Source organism: Muscardinus avellanarius, assembly GCF_963383645.1.
Source record: "Muscardinus avellanarius genome assembly, chromosome: 12".
In the NCBI taxonomy this organism is placed as follows: domain Eukaryota; kingdom Metazoa; phylum Chordata; class Mammalia; order Rodentia; family Gliridae; genus Muscardinus; species Muscardinus avellanarius.
Window position 1 is genome coordinate 77781817 of NC_137798.1, and position 21091 is coordinate 77802907.

At 57.1% G+C, this 21091-nt stretch overlaps 1 protein-coding gene across 1 annotated transcript in view; it reads left to right on the forward strand.

Moving 5' to 3' along the window:
- PAPLN (papilin, proteoglycan like sulfated glycoprotein) overlaps positions 1-18044 on the forward strand; it is a gene marked incomplete at both ends in the record, with an annotated part of 28050 nt that extends 10006 nt beyond the window's left edge. The window contains 23 exons of the mRNA XM_080707423.1: positions 1242-1372; positions 2524-2647; positions 3112-3192; positions 3281-3453; positions 3558-3681; positions 4048-4174; positions 4411-4476; positions 4883-5090; positions 5471-5656; positions 5823-5964; positions 8386-8457; positions 8630-8891; positions 9774-9894; positions 10180-10318; positions 11143-11578; positions 11922-12059; positions 12154-12263; positions 12385-12538; positions 13087-13224; positions 13416-13543; positions 13642-13750; positions 15726-15892; positions 17869-18044. Of these exons, the coding sequence (XP_080563549.1) occupies positions 1242-1372; positions 2524-2647; positions 3112-3192; positions 3281-3453; positions 3558-3681; positions 4048-4174; positions 4411-4476; positions 4883-5090; positions 5471-5656; positions 5823-5964; positions 8386-8457; positions 8630-8891; positions 9774-9894; positions 10180-10318; positions 11143-11578; positions 11922-12059; positions 12154-12263; positions 12385-12538; positions 13087-13224; positions 13416-13543; positions 13642-13750; positions 15726-15892; positions 17869-18044 (3512 nt within the window). The remainder of the gene's footprint in view (positions 1-1241; positions 1373-2523; positions 2648-3111; positions 3193-3280; positions 3454-3557; positions 3682-4047; positions 4175-4410; positions 4477-4882; positions 5091-5470; positions 5657-5822; positions 5965-8385; positions 8458-8629; positions 8892-9773; positions 9895-10179; positions 10319-11142; positions 11579-11921; positions 12060-12153; positions 12264-12384; positions 12539-13086; positions 13225-13415; positions 13544-13641; positions 13751-15725; positions 15893-17868) is intronic.
- Positions 18045-21091: the final 3047 nt, after the last annotated feature.

Consider the following 21091-nt stretch of genomic DNA (forward strand, 5'->3'; position numbering starts at 1 on the left):
GGGATAGAACCCTTCTACCTCCGGGCTACACTCCCAGGCCATTTTTAAAATATATTTTTTATTTGGAAACAGGGTTTCTTAAGCCTGCGAGGCTGACTTCGAACCTGCAGGATCCTCCTGTCTCCGCCTCCCAAGCGTGGGGATTACAAGCGTGCGCCACCACGCCTGGCCGTCTATTGTGTGTGTGTGTGTGTGTGTGTGTGTGTGTGTGTGTGTGGTGGCACTGGGGATGGAACCCAGGGGCCTTCTACCTCCGGGATACACTCCCAGACCTATTTTATATTTTATTTGGAAACAGGGTCTCTTAAACCAGCTGAGGCTGGCTTTGAACCTGTGTGATCCTCCTGTCTCAGCCTCCCAAGCGCGGGGATTACAAGCGTGCACCACCACGCCTGGCTTTTTTTTTTTTTTTTTTTTTTTTAATGGTACTGGAGTAGGAACCCAGAGGCTTTCTACCTCCGGGCTATACTCCCAGACCTATTTTTAATATATTTTATTTGGAAACAGGGTCTTACTAAGTTGCTGAGAGCCTCACTAAATAGCTGAGGCTGGCTTCGAACCTGTGCGATCCTCCTGTCTCAGCCTCCCAAGTGCAGGGATTACAAATGTGCGCCACCACACCCGGCTCTATTTTTTTATCCTTTTATTTTTGAAACAGGGTCTCACTGAGTTGCAAACGGCCTCACTAAGTAGCTGAGGCTGTCTGCGAACCACGACCCTCATGTCTCAGCCTCCTAAATGCTGGGATTACAAGCGTGCACCACCACGCCCGACCTTTTTATTATATTTTGAGACAGGGTTGGTGAGACAGGATGGCATCCAACTTGCAATCCTTTTTGCCTCCGCCTCCCAAACAGCTGGGATTATAGGTGTGCACCACGGACCATGCCTGACTCCTAATCATCATTTTAACTGCATGGTTAACATGCTTGATGCTCTCCTGATAATTCAGAGTAGACTATTTTGAGTATAAATGAAACTGGGGTAGGCCTGGTCAAGTGTTCATCCCTCTCTCCCTTTATTCGGGGCTTCTCTTTGACTTGGTCCCCAGAGACTGGCAGCAGCTTCATGGAGAATGTGCCTTCTCCCTGGGATGGGGGTGGGGCTCTGTGCCACTGGGGGTGGGGGCTGCAGATAGGGCTTCTCTCCCAGCCACACCCCTGCTTCTGGCCCCTGCCTGTGCTTCCTGCTGCCCAGCTAGGCCTTGGCCTGGATCTCAGCTTTGCCTCCCCCACCCCCAGCCCCAAACAAGTGTGAGCTGAACTGCATTCCCAAGGGGGAGAACTTCTACTACAAGCACCGGGAAGCCGTGATAGATGGGACGCCCTGCGAGCCGGGCAAACAGGACGTCTGTGTGGAGGGCAGCTGCCGGGTGAGTTCTGACCCGCCCCTACCTCCCAGCCAGCTACAGGGGTCTCCCTGCCGCCTACCAGCAGCGCCAGGTGGCTGTCGGGAGCTTGATGTCCTCCCAAGTTACCAAGACACCAAACCCAGCTTCTGCAGTGCGACACAGCTGCCTCGGCTGCCTTCTGACCCTTACCTTTGATCTTTGAGAAGGCTCGCCTCATCAAATTCTAGGCTGCATGTTACAGGAACCCAGCTAAAACTGATTTACAGAGCCTGGCATGGTGGTGCACGCTTGTAATCCCAGCGTTCGGGAGGCTGAGACAGGAGGATCGCGGTTCATGAGCCTCAGCTACTTAGCGAGGCCCTCCGCAACTTAGTGAGACCCTGTTTCAAAATAAAGAATAAAAAATAGGGCTGGGATGTAGCTCAGAGGTCCAATGCCCCTGGGTTCCATCCTAGTACCACAAAACAACAACAACTAAACTGACTTAAACACCAATCCAAGCCCAGTGTGTGGTGTGTACTTGTGATTCCAGTACTTGGGAGGCTGAGATTGTGGATTGTAAATTCACTGACAGCCTCAGCAACCTAGTGAGGCCCTCCTTCAAAATAAAAAATAGAAAAAATAGGGCTGAGAGTGTAACTCAGAGGTAGAATGCTCCTGGGTCCAATCCCCAGTAACACACACACACACACACACACACACACACACACACACACACACTCCAGACATTAAGGGCAGGTGCGTAAGCCACAGGTGCTGCAGAGGGGCTGCTGGAAGCCTCTTCCATCTTCTTTCCAGTCCTTGGGTGCTGACCAGGATCAGGCAGGCTCTTCCCGCGAGGTGTGAAGAGGTGGCCCCGGCACCCCCAGGCCTCTGCTGTGCCACCTGCGAACCCTGATCCACTTGGAGGAAGGGGGCTAACCCCCCGAATTGCCCAATCCATGTCCGGGGTGCTCTTTCCAAACTCTGTGGGGATCGCTGGCCTCCAGGGGAAGGCCGATGTGGCAACCAGGGAGGGGCAGGCGCTGCGCCATCCATCCGAGGTGTGCCTGGCCACCTCTGGCTGCATACGGAGCGGTGGGCAGGGCAGGCCAGCGAGGGGTCCCGGGCGTCCCTGTCTCCCTCTGCTCTCACCTGTCTCACCTCATCTTTTTCTTATCCCTCCCTGGCAGACTGTTGGCTGTGACCACCAACTAGACTCATCCCAGCAGGAGGACAAGTGTCTGCAGTGTGGGGGTGACGGCACCACCTGCTACCCTGTTACAGGCACCTTTGATGCTAGTGACCTCGGCAGAGGTGGGGGCCCGGAGGGGGCTGCAGACAGCTCGGGCAGGGGGCTGTCCTTCCTGGGTGCTTACCTGTCTCCCTCTCTCGCCCTCGAGGCGCCCAGTGGGCCCACTGGCAGGGTCCTGTCTAATGGCTCCTCACAGGGGCCCTGTACCCGCACCAGTGAGGACCCTGGGCCACTTGTCCAGTCTAACCTCACACTGCGGCCTCCTGGATCCCTCCTGTCCCTCCCCGTCTCTTCCTGTCTCTCCTCCTCGCTCCTCCCTTGCGCTGGCTGCAAAGCCTCCCTGGGCCTCTGGCCTTCCTAAGCTTTGCCCTCAGCCAGGAACGCAGATCCCCAAGTAGCCTGGCCCTGCCCCTTCTGTGCTTGGTGGTGGGATTTAGGACCCCCAGGGACAGCTCCTTCCTGTGGTTGAGTGGCACTGGGGGGAGTAGTCTGCACACCCACACATCTGCCTTTCTGCCCCCATAAGGCTACCACCAGATCTTCATTGTCCCAGTGGGAGCCACCAGCATCCGCATCGAGGAGGCTGCTGCCAGTAGGAACTTCCTGGGTGAGGCAAGGGTTGGGGCACCTGGGGCCTGGGGTGCCGGGCAGGTGCCCCCTGCCTCCCGACTGACTAGGGCAGGTGTCCTGAGCAGCGGTAAAGAGTGTCCGCGGGGAGTACTACCTCAACGGGCACTGGACCATCGAGGCGGCCCAGGCCCTGCCGGTGGCCAGCACCATCCTGCATTACGAGCGGGGTGCAGAAGGGGATCTTGCCCCTGAGCGGCTGCAGGCCCGGGGCCCCACCTCGGAGCCGCTGGTCATCGAGGTGAGCAGGGTCCGGAGCACAGGGGTCGGGAAGCCCCCGAGCCCAAGGCTGGCTGGAGACATTGGGCGCGAGGCCTCACCCCAGCAAGGACCCTCTTCCCGCAGCTCCTCAGCCAAGAGCCCAACCCTGGAGTGCACTACGAGTACTACCTGCCCCTGGGCGGCCCCAGACTCGGCTTCAGCTGGAGCCACAGCTCCTGGAGCGACTGTAGCGCCCCGTGTGGCGGAGGTGAGCCAGGCGGCCCCGCGGGGCGGGGGGGGGGGGGCATGTGCCAACCACAGCCCTCTCCCCGCCATAACCCTGAAGGAGAAATCCCCCGTCATGGGGTCATTTTGGAGACAAGTGGGAATCTGGGGGACCCCACAAAGGACCTCGAACCTAAGCTAAGAGGGAGGACTTTCTGGAAGGCTGGCATCTCCTAGGAGACGGTATTCCATTGGGAGTGGAGGCTAAGGACCAGGGCTCTGACACTCACAGCTAAAATTCTTTGAGCCTCAGTTTCCTTGTCTGTAAATTGGGAGTGATGATAACACCTAGCCCGGAGGGTCGTTTGAGTCCTAATCGGGTTGACTGCCCTCCCCGCGCCCTGCGCAGGCCAGCAGACTCGCCAGGTGTTCTGCAGCATCGACAACGAGGTCTACCCAGACCACATGTGCCAGCGCCAGCCCCAGCCGGCTGCCCGCCGCTCCTGCAACCCTCACCCTTGCCCGGAGACCAAGCGGTGAGGCCCCGGCCAGTCCCCCTCCCTCGCCATGGGGAGGCCCAGAGCTTGGGTGGGAAGGGCGGGGTCTCCACGGTACTATAGGGCCCACCCAGCGCTCAGGAGGTCCAGGATGGGGGGATCCCCAAGGGCCCTGCCTGGGCCGGTGCAGGCTTGGCTCTGCGTCTGCAGAGGGATGAGGCAGGGTCTGGCCAAAGGGCCTGTGCGCATTGGCAATCCTTTGTTCGTGCACAAAGGATCTCTTACCTGCACCAGCCCGGAGAGTGGCGCCGAGCTGGGGCCCAGCGTGTGTGTGGGAACAGGTAACCCGGGCCTCGGGCCACACCCCACGTGCCTGGCCTTGGTGGCAGCTAGCCCACAAGACGGTGGCAGGCTTGGCTTCGCATGGGGTGTGGGGCTGCCCTTTCCTTTGGTCCTTCAACCCGGGCAACAGGCAGGGCCCTTCTGTGCATGGGGGAGCACAGCCTATAAAGAGATTCCCCACTTAAGCTTGGGTCCAGAGAGTGGAGTCTGTTTGGGGTGACTGGGTCAGAAGGCAACAGGAGCTTTGGGTGAGGACAGAAGCGCTGGGTGGTCTTCCTGTAGAACTCTGGCCCACCTGCACAGGCGGCTGCTGGGGGCCGTCGTGGGGTAGGGTGCCCAGTCTGCTGGGGTCTGTGAGGGCTGCTGCCGCAGGGCCAGCCTTACCCGGTTCCCACTCCTCTCCAGCTGGAAGGCAGGGCCGTGGACACCCTGCTCGGCCTCCTGCGGGGGCGGCTCCCAGTCCCGCTCAGTCTACTGTGTCTCCTCGGATGGGGCTGGAGGCGAGGAGGCTGCGGAGGAGGCTGCGTGCTTGGGCTTGCCTGCGAAGCCCCCTGCCACCCAGGCTTGCAACCTGCAGCGCTGCACGGGCTGGAACACGGAGCCCTGGGGAGAGGTTAGGCCTGGGCAGGGGGGCGGGCGGGCTGGGAGGCTCGGTGTCTGCTGTAGCGAGGGTCAGGAGCCTCACAGGTTGTCCTGGAAGCTGTGGCCAGGGCTGGGACTAGAAACAGGTTCTGCTAGAATCCCAAGGTGGGGCAGGAAAGACTTGGAGCATGTTTGGGGACAAGGGTGGGGCTGGCAGGGCTGAGCTGCTGGTTGCTTTCAGCACCTACATTGCTCAGGCTGCAAGGTCAGCTGTGTGACCCCAGAGGCTGACTCAGCCTCTCTGGGCCTGGGAGCCGGACACAGAGCAGGGTGCAGTCGGGCCTGCACACCAGGTTGGCAGGCCGGCCGCTGTCCTGCCCGCGGGGTCCTCTGACCTGCCTGTCCTTGCAGTGTTCTGTCACCTGCGGGGCCGGCATCCGGAGGCGCAGCGTTACTTGCCGGAGCAGCAACGAGGGGTCTCTGCTCAGCGCCTCCGCGTGCTCCATGGAGGACCGGCCAGCCCTCACTGAGCCCTGTGTGCGGGAGGCCTGCCCGCTCCTCGGTGACCAGGCCTGGCTTGTGGGTGCCTGGGGCCTAGTGAGTGCTGTTCCCCGTGTCCACTGCCTGCCCTGGCATCTTGGGCCCTGGCTCATGGCCGCCGTCCTGACCTGGGATCTGCAGTGCATGCCCCGCTGGCACCTTCCCTCCCCACGCACCCCATGCCCGCCTCGGCCTTAGGGGCCCTCTCCCCACTCCCCCCCAGTGCTCCAAGAGCTGCAGCTCGGGCACCCGGAGGCGACAGGTCATCTGTGCCCTCGGGCCACCCAGCCACTGCGAGCACCTGCAGCTGTCCAAGCCCGCGGAGGCCGAGTCCTGCAACACGCAGTCCTGCCATCTGCCCCCGGGTGAGCACGGGCGCCAGGGGACCCTCTCCCCCACTCCCGCAAAGCCTCCAGCCTGGGCCCTCTGCGGGTGCCAGCCCCCAGGCCCTTCCCCCGAAGCCTTTGCCAGCCCCACCTTCCTCCGTGAGAAGCAGGAGCGCCTCCCCCTGGAGCCTGGCCCCAGAATGTCGTCATGTCTGCGGTCCTCGGCTTACTTTTCTTGTGCTGTCAGGGTTGTGGACGGCTTGTTAGTCCTACTAGCTCTAAGCTTGTTGAGGGCTGGCTCCGTGTCCTCTTTACTCCTCCCTGTGCCCCGCTCAGAATGTACCTAGCACCAGGTAGGGACTCGGTGCTTGCGTGTTGAACGACTGACTGAGCCCCAGGGAAGTCTGTCCTCCACACTGCTGCAGCCTTTGCCGACCCCCTTCTTTTCATCCCCATCCTGCTGGAAAAGGAGCCTCCCAGGCATGAGGCCCTGCGGAAGGGAGGCCCGGAGGCCAGCATTTCCTGGCGTGTGCGTGTGAGCTGAGGAAGGCAGAGGCCATGGCTGAGCTCAGGGCGGGAGGAGGCAGCCTTCTGGTACTGCAGAAGTGCTAAGTGCTGAGACTCTATGAGTCTCTAAATTCTGGGATCCCTAGGTGGGGACAGCAGGACTCTGATGGAGGCATTTGTCGGGGGCTAAGAACCAGTGCCTCAGGCTGGGCAATCCCAGTACTTGGGACAATCCCAGTACTTGGGAGGCCGAGACCGGAGGATTGCAGGTTGCTGAGGGGTGCTGGGGTAGCTAGGTGGTAGAGTGCTTGCCTAGCGTGCATGAGGCCCTGGCTTCAGTCTCCAGTACTACACACACACACACACACACACACACACACACACACATCTGGCCAGCTGTGTGGCCCTCAGCACTGCTGTCCTCCGAGGTTGCCTGCCCATCTGCAGGGTTAATCACGGGAGAGCTAGAGTGACACCCTAAAAGCTGTTAGGGAGGACCAATTTGGCCCCTATCCTGAGGATCCTGGAAAAGTGGAGACAGATGGGATGCAGGGTCTGCGGGAGTGGACTGCAGCAGGAATTCCCCGTGCTAGGAAGGGCGGTGGGACCCGGCAAGCACGAGGCCCTGGGTTCCATCCCCAGCACACACACAAAAAGGGCCTTGAGAATGAAGGGCGGCGCTAGCCTGTGGGGGCTGCTGTCCAGGGCCCACGCTGAGCTGAAAATGTGGGAGGGAAGAGGCATGCCAGGGGGAGCCCACGGGCAGGACCAGCCAGCAGCCATGCCTTTAGATTTGAGGAGATCTAGGGATCTGGGAGAGCCAGCAGACATTCTCAGGCTGGGGACTGAGCACAGGGCCAGAGAGAATGTGGTGCTTCTCTGTGGGACAAGGCAGATCTGGGGAGATTTTTTTTTTTTTTTTTTCAGTACTGGGGATGGAACCCAGGGGCATTCTACCTCTGAGCTGCACCACCAGCCCTATTTTTTTTTTTTTTTTTGGTGGTACTGGGGTTCCTGGAAACCCTTCTACTTCTGGGCTACACTCCCAGACCTATTTTTATACATTTTTTATTTGGAAATAGGGTCTCAAGCCAGTGAGGCTGGCTTTGAACCTGCGCGATCCTCCTGTCTCCGCCTCCCAAGCGCGGGGATTACAAGCGTGCGCCACCACGCCCGGCCACCAGCCCTATTTTTTATTATTTTGAAACAGGGTCTCACTGAGTTATGAAGGGCCTCACTAAGTAGCTGAGGCTGGCTGTGAACCACAATCCGCCTGTCTCTTGGGAGGCTAAGACAGAGGGATCACAGGCTTGAGGCCAGCCTGAGTAATCTAGTGAAACCTTGATTCAAAATAAAGCCAGACCTCCCCTCCTTTGTGCCTGCATGGTGGTGCACACCTGTAATCCCAGTACTTGGGAGATTGAGACAGGAAGATCTCAGGTTCAAGAATAGCCTCAGCAACTTAGCCTTGTTTCAAAATAAAAAAATTTAAAAAATTAAATATGGTTGAGAGTATAGCTTCATGGGAGAGCACTTTGCCTAGCAGGGAGGAGGCCCTGAATTCAATCCCCAGCACTGGGAAGGAAAAAAAAATACTGTGGTGAACAGCCACTTGCCCGCAACTTAAATGCTATAATTAATGGGCTGCTCTTTTTCTTTTCTTTTCTTTCCGTTCTTTCTTGTACCAGGGATTGAATCCCCCCCTCTTACACACACACACACACACACACACACACACACACACACACACACACACACACACACACAAGAGGCTTAGGGATCTAACTCAGAGGTAGAGTGCCCCTGGGTTCAATCCCTAGTACAGTAAATAAATAAATAAATAAATAAATAAATAAATAAAACTATGTGGCATGTTTTTGGGGGATGCTAATTTTCTGTCTGGTCCTTTTTTCGCTGGACTCTCCTCCACACCCGTTGCCCTGTCCCCTGCAGAGGTCCCCAGTGTGCAGGACTCGCATACCCGCCCCAGGGACGCCCAGATGCCTTTGCGGGCCCCCGCCTCAGGTGAGAAGCTGGGCATCAGCCTCCCCTCCTTTGTGCCTGCATGGTGTCTGGAGATGGAGGGCAGAGGTGGGGCGGCCTATGGCCAAGGGCCCAGGGGAGTGGGGGATGTGCACACAGGTGGAGGAGAGGAGCCAGGTGGACGCAGCAGCGTGGCTTTGCCTTCCTTTTCCAGGCTCTAGAGACCAGCAGTGGGCTGCTCAGGAGCGACCCGGGGCCCGGAGCACCCCCAGGGGGGACCAGGTCTTACCCCTGTCAGCTCTGGGCCCGGCTCCCTCTCCACAGCAGTCCCCACCCTGGCTGTCCCCGCGGTCTGGCTCTGGGCCTCCTGACTGCAGACACAGCACCCACGGGTGCTGCCCCGATGGCCGCACCACGTCCCTTGGGCCTCGGTGGCAAGGCTGTCCCAGGGCCGGAGCCTCATGTCAGCAGAGCAGGTGGGTGCTGGAGGCGGCGCTTCTTCCTCCCCAGGTGTGGGGACAGGCTGGCAGCGCTCAGGGTTAGGACTTCTGAGGTTCTTCTCTGAGGCCCATGCGCCATCCAGCTGGGCTTCCTGCGCAGCCAGGACACCACTGCCTTCCCTGCAGTGTGTGGAGAGGTACCCGAGGCTCTGAGCAGGCATGAGGGGTGATTCTAGCTCTCAGCTCCAAAAGCTGGCAGTCCTCAGCAATCTCCTAACAATCCCATGCGCTCCAGCCTTGGGGAAAGGGCCGAGTCAGCCCCCAACGCACCCCTCCAGATCTCCTGCAGGGATGGGGGTGCCAAGTGCCCAGGATTTGGGGCCAGCAGCCTGGGGATGATTCCCAGCTCAGCCACCTATGAGCTAGCTGCATGACGGGCGACTGCAGCCCTCTGCTCTGTGATGACCGTGGGGTGGGCTCACAGGAGAGGCACAGGGAAGGGGCTTCGATCTCTTCCTCTTTTCACCTGGTGGCGGAGGAGAGGGAATGGCGGGCTCCCTTTGCTGCCTCCTCTCCCATCTCATTATTTTGCAAACGTTCCTGGGAACCTACTATGTGGGCGGCTCAGGTCGTGTCCCCTTCGGGTCTGGGGTGTGACGTGTAAGTCCAGCTGCAGTGTCCAGGGCTGCAGCCTCTGCTCACTGTAGCCGTCCCTGGCAGCTGCTACCTGGTGGTGGACGTGGGCAGAGACTGGTGCACACAGAAGGGCATGTCCCTGCAGGATGTGCCCTCTCCCACCTGGGGTCCCACCGGGTCAGCCCCAGGGCGGGGAGCCTCAGTCTGTCTCACTGCTAGAGGCTGGGGTCCTGGAAGGGGCTGGGGCTGGGCAGGGAGGAACGCCGTGTGTTGTCTGCCTAGGTACGGGTGCTGCCCTGATGGGGTGTCTGTGGCCGAGGGGCCCCAGCAGGCTGGCTGCGCAGCATCTCACAGCGGTGTTGGCACTGGGAGCAGGCCGGGGTCGCGGGCGGTGCCTTCCAGGGTAGGTGTCTGCTCAGTGCCCTTGACCCTGCAAGCCTGCTGGCCTGGGCCACCCTCTCTGGGACACGTGGCTTCAGGGGTGAGCTTGGCTCGAGGTTGGGGCTTCACCCCACCTCCTCCTGGCCTCCGATCTGCATCTGCACACGGGTTGTGCACCTCAAACTCTGCTGGGTCCCTCCCTGTTCATGCTGTCCTTCCCAGGCAGCCTGGGGGCTCCACCAAGAGCTAGGCCCATCCCCAACTTCCCAATCCTGGGCTTCCTCTCCAGGACCCCAAGGCCCAGCAGGCCCAACAGGCCCAGCAGGCCCAGGCCCAGCAGAACGAGCCCAGTGAGTGCCGGGGCTCCCAGTTCGGCTGTTGCTATGACAACGTGGCCTCGGCAGCTGGCCCACTGGGGGAAGGCTGTGTGGGCCAGCCGGGCTATGGTGAGCGCATACCCACTTTCATCCTCCCTGGAGGGTGGACTGTGGTTCCCACCCAGAGCCAGAGGCCTTCTGGTTGGCTCACGCGTTCATCTCTCCCACAATTGCCAAGTGCCTAGTAGATTACCGAGGCTAGAGGACGGTGCAGGGTTGTGCTGGTAGCCTACTGCTTGTGCCTCAGGCTTCCTGGCTGCTTTGGGTATTAGAAAAGGTTACAAGTAGGATCCCAAGAAAAAAGAAGGCCCATCCTGTGCCTGGGAGTCAGTCCCCCCGAAGCAGGCAGTGCCAGAGTAAGCGGTGCGGGGAGAGGCAAGAGTGTCCGGGCCCTGACTGGGATGTGGGTGGTCAGCGGGAGCAGAGTCCCGGGAGGCCCCTGAGGCTGGAGCAGAGGTGCACGGCTGGACCTGTGAGGAACCATCCTGGGGAGGTGAAGAGCCAGGCAGGCGGGTGGCCAGGACTCTGAAGAAGGCTGGGCACCTGGACAGGTAGCCATGGTTGCCCTGGAGCACAGAGATGGGCATCCGTGCTAGCCTGGAGGGCTGTTAGAAGTGGGGCCTGGAGGGGGTTTCAGAGGCGGGTGCAGGGTCCTGGGGACATGGTGGGCCCTAGCTGGGCATCCTCGCAGGCCCTTGGGGATGGGCGCAGCAAGGTCAAGCACTGGCTGCGGCGTGCGTGCGCCCAGGGAGCCCTAGGACCCTCCTGTGGGTGGCGGCTGCTGTGACCCCAGCCTGGGCAAGTCAGGACAGTGGACAGCCTCTGTGTCCTGTGGGGTCCAGGCAGGGCTGTAGCCGCCCTCCACAGCCTTGTGACGTGTCCCTCTCCCCCAGCCTACCCCGTGCGGTGCCTGCTGCCCAGTGCCCATGGCTCCTGTGCAGACTGGGCTGCCCGCTGGTACTTCATCGCCTCTGTGGGCCGGTGTAACCGCTTCTGGTATGGTGGCTGTCATGGCAATGCCAATAACTTTGCCTCGGAGCAGGAGTGCATGAGTAGCTGCCAGGAGTTCCAGCATGGGCCCCGCCGTCCCGAGCCTGGGGCCTCTGGCCAGAGCACTCACACGGGCGGTGGTGACAGCAGCTCTGGAGGCCAGCAGGAGGCTGCAGCCCCAAAGCCGCCTGCGCCTTCCGGTGGCCTCTGGTGGAGGGGGCGAGAGCCTGGGCCTGGGGAGGCCCCCCACATCCAGGTCTCTGAAGAACAGCCCAGGGGTCCTGAGCTGGCCCCCCGACTGGACGGAGACGCCCGACGGCCAGTGCCGCCCTACCACAGGTGACGCCCACTTCCTCCAGCCCAGGCCAGACTGGTCAGCTCGCTTTATTTCTTGCCCCTAACTTCTACTACCTGGACGGCCCTGCCTGGAGGGCCTGCTACCTTCATTCTGAGGGTGGGGAAGCTGAGGGTTCAGACAGGGAAATATTAATAAGGGATTTGGGAAAATTGAAAACAAAATTAAAAAGCCAAAATTTACAGGCCACAGGGGTCAAGTGTAGCTTGGGCTGGCATGAATGTGGCGTGCGGTCCCTCCCAGCAGGCAGGGAGGGAGACTGGGTGGACAAGCCCGTGACAAGGCCTCTGTCAGGTGCTGGAAGGTCCTCCCCTCCCCCCTCTGCAGGATCCACCTGGCAGGCTCAGGGCCCTCCCTGGTGCAGGTGGCCCCAGGGCAGCTGGTGCAGCTCTTCTGTCCCAGTGACACCTCCCTGGACCCCCAGGTTGGGTGGCAGAAGGATGGCCGGCCCATCTCCTCTGACAGGTGTGTGTAACAATGGGAGTCCTGTACATGGTACGTGGGCTCGGGAGTCGTGACCCTCAGGAGCCCAGAGCCCATGGCCCCTCCTCCCACTCAGGCACCAGCTGCAGTCAGATGGCTCCCTGGTTATCAGCCCCCTGCTGGCCGAGGACGCTGGCACCTACAGCTGTGGCCGGGACAACCAGCAGCTCCACCTGCGCATCGCAGGTCGTGGCCCGGTGGGCGGTGTGGGCCAGCTCCTCTGTGGCAGGACTGCCTGTGGCTCTGTCCCCCTCCATCCACTCCCCTCTCCCGCAGCTCACCCTGTGCTTCTCCTGGCTCGTGACAGGGGGAGACTTGGCGGTGCTGCCCGAGACTCAGCCGAGGCATTCTCCTCAGGCCGGGGACCCAGGCCGGGGCCACGGTCCTCGGGACCCTGGCCTAGGGGAGGAAGTCAGGGGGCTGGGGGCCGTCACCCCCTCACGCCCATGGCCTGCAACCAGGTAACAGCCTCTCCCACCCGAGGGCCGGCTGGGCCATGTCTGGGTGAGAGGAGGGCAGGGTGAGCAGGCCCCAGAGGAGAAGGTTAGAGCGGCATGGCCCCCAGCAATGCTGGGGATGGAGGGGACCCCTCCTGCCGCAGCTGGGAGCACAGGTCCACAGGCTGGGACTTGGGACTGGGGCAGGGAAGGGGCCCACTACTCCAGGCTCTGAGCCTGTGTCCTGGCAGAGGAGGGCCTCCAGCTGGCCTTGAGGAATGGTTGTCTACGGTGGGGATGTCTACAGCGGGGCTCAGGGCGTGCCCAGTGCAGAGCAGAGGGGTGGCAGATGGAGATGCTGGGGGTGGCGCTTAGTCGGCCATGAGGGAAAGAGCCTTGGGGTGGCTTTTAGACTTTACCCCCTTGTTGTTGGTGTCCTAAGCAGAACAGAGAGGTCATTCTAGAAAGCTGAATCCTGCTGGAGAGGGAAAGGGGGTCTATGCAGAGGTTCCCCATGGGCGTGGGAGGCAGTGGCGAGGGCCCCTCCTGGCTGTGGGTGGCTTGTTTTGCAGGCTGCGTCTGGACCGGACTCAGCCTGGGGTGGTGGACGCCAGTCCAGGCCAGCAGATCCAGTTGCCCTGCCGAGCTGAGGGCTTCCCGCACCCCACCATTGAGTGGCAGAGAGATGGGCAGCCCCTCTCCTCCCCCAGGTTCACTCAGCGCTCTGCCCTCCTGTTCTGACCCCAGGGGCTGGGGACACAGGGTTTCTGTGGTGGGTCAACATCTGGGTTTGTGGGTATGTCTGTGTGGGCTGCACGGCCTCTCACCCCAGGTCCCAGGCCCTCCCCTGTCCCCTGCTGGACCCCTGGGGCTGGAGCCAGCTGACTGTGTTGGTCCCCAGATACCAGCTGCAGCTTGATGGGTCTCTGGTCATCAGCCACGTGGCTGTGGAAGATGGCGGCTTCTACACCTGTGTTGCTTTCAACGGACAGGACCGAGACCAGCGCTGGGTCCAGCTCAGAGTTCTGGGTAAGGTGGCATTCCTGAGTGGGTCAAATGGCCTTGGAGGCCTGGCCCGCTGGGCAGGATCTGTGCGGTGTCTGACAGTGTTTCCTCCTTGTGCCCAGGGGAGCTGACAATCACAGGGTTGTCCCCTCCTGTGACCGTGCGGGAGGGTGACACGGCCAGGCTGCTGTGTGTGGTGGCAGGAGACAGTGTGAACATCAGATGGTCCAGGTAAAGCTCTGTCCCCGGCCTGACGGCCTCAGGTGCAGCTGGGCCATCTTCCTGCCAGGGATGCCATCTGCTCCCCCATGCCTTCTTCTACTCTGGCCTCCAGTCCTGGTGCTGTGGGCAGGCTGCAGCACTGGCAACTGCACACCGAGCCCCCGGCACAGCTTGCTTTCCCATTGGCTGGTTATGCCAGGGAATCTTAACCTGGGCGTCATTGATGTTTTGGACCAGTAAGTGTCAGGACTTGATTAGATTCTTGGGATTCTGGTGATGTCCCAGGAGCTTTAGAGGAGGTTTGCCCCAAGGGCGCCCCCCAGAGGAGGGTGAGGTGCTGGGGGTCTCGGGGAGTCCTGGGAGGGCAGAGGAGGTGACCTTGGCTGGGACTTAAGGGCTGAGGAGGGGAAGGAAGCCCTGGATGAGAAGCAGCACGTTCCAAAGGTGAGTGTTTTAGAGGATGTGGGGACAGGAGAGGTCAGAGGTCATCCGTCTGTGCGGCCTTGATGCAAGGGGCTTCGGTGCTCGCTCTGTGTGTCCCTGTGCGGCACAGCTGTCCACCCTGGCTGTCTCCGCCTTGGGGGCGCTGCCCTGGCCAAGGCCACCACCGGCCTCCCTGCTCCCAACACCACAGGCCGCACTCAGGCCCACGTGACCTGCAGCGGTTGCTCTGCTGACCGCTCTCTGCTGGCGTGTTCCAAGCGCTGGTCTGGTGGTCTCGCTCTGACTTCACCTTGGACAACCTTGGAGGGGTGCCCTTGCTGGGGCCCCTTGTGCTGATGCACAACTGGTTAGGACTTTAAAACCTGACACTTCCTGGCATCTCACAGGCATCCCAGATTCAAAATGACGGAACACAACCTCAGCCTTCAGCCCTCAGCCCTGCCTGGGCCTCCCTGGGTGGGAGGAGCCAAGCCGCCAAGCCTGACTGCTTCCGGCTCTCACCTCCCATCTTCTGAGCCTCACCCTGTACTTCACGGAGTCATCTCCCCTGTGTGCACCAGGTGGCAGCCGCTGCCCCTTGGTCTTCTCTAAGCCGCCCTGGTCGTCCCTGCTGCGTAGTTCAAAGCCCTCGGCCACTCCCATGGGCCAGTCCCCTGCTGGCTGGCGCCTGCCCCAGCTGGTGGACACTGCTTCCCTGGCCTTTTTTTTTTTTTGCAGGTCTGGGGATGAAACCCAAGGGCATTCTACCTCTGAGCTACAGTCCCTGCCCTATTTTTTATTCTTTATTTTGAAACCGGGTCTCACTGAGTTGCAAAGGGCCTAAGTAGCTGAGGCTGTCTGAGAAACGCGATCCTCCTGTCTCAGCCTTCCAAATGCTGGGATTACAAGCCTGTGCCTCCACGCCTGGCTCCTGGCCCTCTCTTTGTTCTGCCTGTTGCTTTCCTTCAAGCTCCAAAGTTCCCACATCCTCCCTCTCCCTTGGGTCAGGTCTCAGCTAGCCATCTTCCTTAGGGAAGACTCCCCGGAATGCCTGCAGCCCCTTCCTGGTGCTCACTGAACACGGGGCCTGGTGCCTTTGTCAGTGAAAAGCCAGAGAGGGATTCCTTTATGGACAGAGGCAAATTTTCAATTTTAATTTTAATTTTTTTGTGGTACTGGAGATTGAACCCAGGGGCATTCTTCCTTTGAGCCCCATTTTATTTTTTGTTTTGAAACAAGGACTAAGTTGCAGAGGGCCTACATTGCTGAGGCTGGCTGTGAACTGCGATCCTCCTGTCTCAGCCTCCCAAGTACTGGATTACAGGTGTGCAGCACCACACCTGGCTAATAGAGGTGAATTTACAGTGCCTCACTTGCGTTGTTTCACTCTGATAATGCCCTCTTAACTTTTTGGTGTGCCTGACCCCCTCTTCCTTGAGGAGAGGATCATCTGCCCTCAAGGGGACAGAGGGTTGGCTGTGGAATGGCCTTGTTTCCCTCCTTTCCCCATCTCCCAGCCCTCTTGGGCCTGATGGCTCTCCCAACGTCTTCCTCCCTCCAGGAACGGGCTGCCAGTGCAGGCCGACGGCCACCGCGTGCACCAGTCCCCAGACGGCACGCTCCTGATCCACAACTCGCAAGCCAGGGACGAGGGCTCCTACACATGCAGTGCCTACCGCGGGAGCCAGGCCGTCAGCCGCAGCACCGAGGTGAAGGTGGCCCCGTCAGGTAAGGCTGGAGGTGGAAGGAGGCTGCTCCGCAGTTGAGTTCAAGTCCTGATACGCTCTGCCAGTTTCTGGGACTGTGACTTGGATGAGGGACTTACGCTTCCTGAGCCCCTTCCCCTCTCAGCGAGGTGGCCCCACCCCGAGGCTGGGCCCTGGTGAAGGCTGGAGATGTGTTAAGTTCTTTCATTCAGACTTACCAATGTTATTCTGAAAACTGAGATTGGCTGGAATTTCATTATAACACTTCAGGCAGATAGACCACTAAAATTTGCCCATTCTAATCAGGGTAGCGAACACAAGTGTCTCTGACCACGTGAGCGTGTACTCCAGAACAGAGAGGGCGGCTCATCACTGGTTTACAAGTGAGACAGGTACCTAGGGAGCTTAAGGGCTGTTTCTACTGGTCAGCCAGCAAGTGAGTAGCCCAGATGGAACTAGAACCCAGGTCCTTTTGAGTGTGTGTGTGTATGGGGTACTGGGGATTGAACTCAGGAGCAGTCAGTCCACCTGTGAGCCACACCCCAGCCCTTTTTTTAATTTGGAAACAGGTTCTCACTAGGTTGTTGAGTCTCACTATATTGCTAAGGCTGTCTTTGAACCTCCAATCCTTTTTTTTGTGTGTGTGTGGTACTGGGGGTGGAACCCAGCAGCTTTTCTACCTCTGGGCTACAATCCCAGGACTATTTTATACTTTATTTGGAAACAGGGTCTCACTAAGTTGCTGAGAGTCTCAGTAGCTGAGGCTGGCTTTGAACCCGTGCGATCCTCCTGTCTCAGCCTCCCAAGCACGGGGATTATAAACATGAGTCACCAACCAAAAAAAAAAAAAAAAAAAAAAAAGTCATTGTTATGAGCAGCTCTCAGTGTTAGGGAGGTAAAGTGAGGTTTGTTCTCGAGAGGGTGCTCCAACCACCATTAGCAAGACATTTCCTGTCACCTTGTCAAATAGCATTGCTAAGCCAGGCTTGGTGGTACAGTCTTGTACTCCCAGTACTTGGGAGGCTGAGACAGGAGGATCGCAGGTTCAAGGACAGCCTCAACAAGTAGTGAGTCTTTCATCAACCTAGCAAGTCCCTGTTTCAAAATAAAAATGAAATAAAGCTGGGCGTGGTGGTGCACACTTGTAATTCCAGTACTTGGGAGGCTGAGATAGGAGGGAGGATCCATGTTTGAAGCCAGCCTCAACTACTTAGCGAAGCCCTTCACAACATAGTGAGACCCTGTTTCAAAATAAAGAATAAAAATAGGGCTGACTGGGGGTATAGCTTGGAGGTAGAATGCCCCTGGGTTCAATCCTCAGTACCATGATAAATACCCATTGCTTTCTCTGTGAGCAGAAAACTGGAAATATAGGAAACTAGGCAACTGAGACAAGCAGGGGGAAAATAAATGACATAGATATTTTATTGTTATATAGGTTTAATAACATATCCCTAATCTAATATATACGGTACATGTTGAATATTACATCATATATATCTATTATATACTCTTTGCAGGGCTAGGGACTGAACCCAGGGCCTCATACATGCTGATCAAGTAACGGAGCTATACTCTCAGCCCTAAATGAAGACACGGAAGGCCTTTGGGAGGTCGGGGACCCCGCAAAGAGAAGACAGTGCAGCTCTGCTTGGCACAAATTTTATTTAGGGCTGGTCCGACCCACTCTTCCTCCCAATCTGGAGGCCGAGCAGCTGTCATTCAGCTCTCCAGCTCTTGTTAGCGAGGGCAGGGAGAGTACAAGTACTTAGTGAAGGAGCAGTCAGTCATCCAGTTGATAAGTACTTGGGAGTCTGGGGAGGGCTGTGCACTGGGCTGAGGACACACAGCAGAATACCAGGACCACTGCCTGCTGACGAGTGGTAAAAAAAAAAACTGGGTGGAAACCAAATCCCCCGAGCTTGTCCACACAGCAGCTGAGACTGCGGCAGGCGTCCCGCACAGCTGCCTCACCCCTCACCCTGTGTTCTTTTGCAGCACCAGCAGCCCAGCCCTGGGACCCCAGCAGGGAGTGCATCGACCAGCCAGAGCTGGCCAACTGTGACCTGATCCTGCAAGCCCAGCTCTGCGGCAACGAGTACTACTCCAGCTTCTGCTGCGCCAGCTGTTCCCGAGCCCAGCCACAGGCTCAGCCCATCTGGCAGCAGGGATGAAGGCTAGCTCCAGCCCCAGCTCTGAACAGTTCTCTGTGGAGAAGGGCACGGACTCCACCTCCTCCCTCTGGCTGGCCGCGGGCCTCATCTTCTGGAGACACTGGCCCTTTCAAAACCCCAGCCAGTGTTGAGCGGCACGCAGCAGCCGCAGGCCAGCCTCCTCTGCAGTTCTCCTAGTGCCTGTCTCTGAGGTGACTGCGGCTGCTGCTGGGTTGTCAAGAGGAATCATCTTGTAGGACAAGCTTTCCTTTACAACTTCCCTTTGTGATTTCTGTTCCAGGTTGAGGATCCCTTATCTGAAATGTTTGGAACCAGAAGTGTTTGACTTTTGGAGTTTTGCAGATTTTGTAACATTTACAGACTTTACCAGTTGAGCATCCCTAATCCTGAAGTCTGAAACATTAGGCAGTAATGTAACCTGGTGATTTCATTAGGGATGTACAAAGCATCCATTCACTGCATTTTTTTTTTTTTTTAAATTTTTGGTGGTACTGGGTTCCTGGAAGCCCTTCTACCTCCGGGATACACTCTCAGACCTATTTTTTATTTTTGGAAACGGGTCTCCTAAGCCAGCATGCGCGGCTGGCTTTGAACCTGCCAATCCTCCTGTCTCCGCCTCCCAAGTGCAGGGATTACAAGCGTGAGCCACCACTTTTAAAGCGCACTCAGGGCTCTCACTTGATGTAAAGCTGGGCAGAGAGGTGCAAAATAATCTCAAAGTTAGCACCTGCCTTGCAAGGGGGATGCCGACTCCTGCCGCGTCAGGGAAGCATTCTGTGGGAGATCAGGTCTTATCTGGGGTCAAAGGGTGTCCGCTGCTCCAGCACCTCCATCTGTTTAGGTGGTACAGCACTCAGCTTCAGATGCCATTTGCACAGAGGGCCAACAGCATCACGCTCATGACAGATCTTAGCAAAGTGGAACATAAAGCTTCAGTATAGGGATTTGGGATGAGACCACAGCATTACCATCTGAGCGTGGGGGAACTGGAAAGGCTCCGTACTTCAATGGGAGCGGAGCCCCACGGCACGCCTGAGGCTGACGCAGAAACCTGGACGGGAAGGTAAAGCTGACTGGCCTCCATGAGGAGCTCCTTTTCTTTGAGTAGGAACTGGTGATGCAGAATGTCTGCTGCCAGAGAGATCAGACTATTGTTAAAAACAGCATTAGCAGGATGTAGGGCAGTGGGTGGGGTGAGGGCAATGTAGTGACAGGGAAATGTTTTCAGACATGGGTTGAGTTGGAGGAAGTCATTCTTCATCTCTCAGAATCGAATTCCTCAATGTTGAAACAAGAGGCCCGGGTTCAATGAGCTTCCACGTCCCTTCCCACTTTAAAATTCTATAAATCTCTCAGACAATTGCCTAGTAACAAAGGTTACTCTTGGGAACAGGAAAGACAGGCCTCACAAAGACCAAAGCTCTGAGAGAGAACTTTTATTACCAACACACTGGCAAACTATTGTGGGTGAGTGATACTTCTCTTTCTCTCGTTCATCAGAAGAAACATGGGCCGGGGCAGAAGTTCTCTCTTTCCAGTAAGAAAATATTGAGAAGCATTCCTTTTTACTTACCATGGCGGGTTCTGCTATAGAGATAGGAAAATAAAGTCCATATTCTTGGATTCCCAAGTTTACTATGAACCCAGAATTTAGCCCAAGTAGCATATCCACTTCAGAAGGCACACCAGGCTAGTTACTAGCTCTTTGCACTTATTCCTTCTTAGAACTAGTCACAGAACAGTGGGTAGGTTTATAGGTGAGGGTCAAACTCGTTTTAGACTTCTTCCATCTTGGGAGCTTAAAAAAAAAAAAAAAACCCAAACCCCTGAATCTACGGTTCCTCCACATCCCTCTCCCACTGAAATTTTGATTTAGTCGATCTTAAATGCTGGGCACCAGGATCTGCTTTTTTTTGGGGGGGACACTGGGGACCTCATCTATGTTAAGCAGTTTTCTATTACTGAGCTACACTCTTAGCTCTGGGCATTATGATTTTACAAACTCCCCTGGTGATTCTAATATGCAGACAAAGTTGAAGGGCACCACCCTGGCCCTGAGGTGGGCTGAGAGTGCCTCTCCAGCCAGCTCCCAAGTGAACGTCTGTGCTGCTATTCCAGACAATACTTTGCAGCAAAAATCTGACTTCGGGCTTTGATCCTGAGTACATTCCTAAAATATGAATGAAAATTGAATTTTAAGAAGATAATAGTCCCAATAAAAGATCATGTAGCAATTAAACTAGGACAGCAGATGAGTGTAGAGAGAATAAGAGCAAAAAGAATGAAAAGTAAACTCAGTTGTAAATAAGAGGGAAAAAAACAGCCCTTCATGGGCAAAAACTTCTACCACGAACATTTATTTTGTTAAAGCAGATTATAAATTCTCATCAGTACAAATATATATATATATATGTATATATAACTTACATTTGATTGTAAGGCCAACGTTCAAAAGTAAAAAATGAGATGGGATCTCATGTTGTTACCGAGGTCAAGTGGCTGCAACTGGCAATGGGATGCGCTGCTCACAGGGCGGGGCACACAAGTGATAAGCCAGAATCCCCATCCCACAACACCGTGAGGACAAAACTAACAACAACAAAACCCCACGAAGACCCACATTACACGCCAACACAGTAACCTGCGTTCCCTCCTGTGGATATGATTGTGTACTGCCACCGTAGTGTTAAAACACAGATTAACATAAGGAAATTGCAACAATATAGAAAAGATAATACATATTCTCTTTAGAGCATATTTAGATTGATTCCATTAAAATAATGACATTAGAATTTCAACATAGGTTCAAAACCAGGACAGTACTGCTCTTTCATTTCCTTATTTAAAACTACAACCTAGTGACTGTGTTGGTCGAAGGCATGATTGTGGCTGCGCTCTGCTACTCAGTGAGCGAGAGCGAGCTAGGGACCCGCCTGCAGCTCCAACCCCTCCTCTTGGCTTCAGTAGCATCGGTGATAAATCAATCTTATGTACAATTTCTTACAACTAACCTTTTTACTTTTGGCAAGATTACTTACAACTCATAC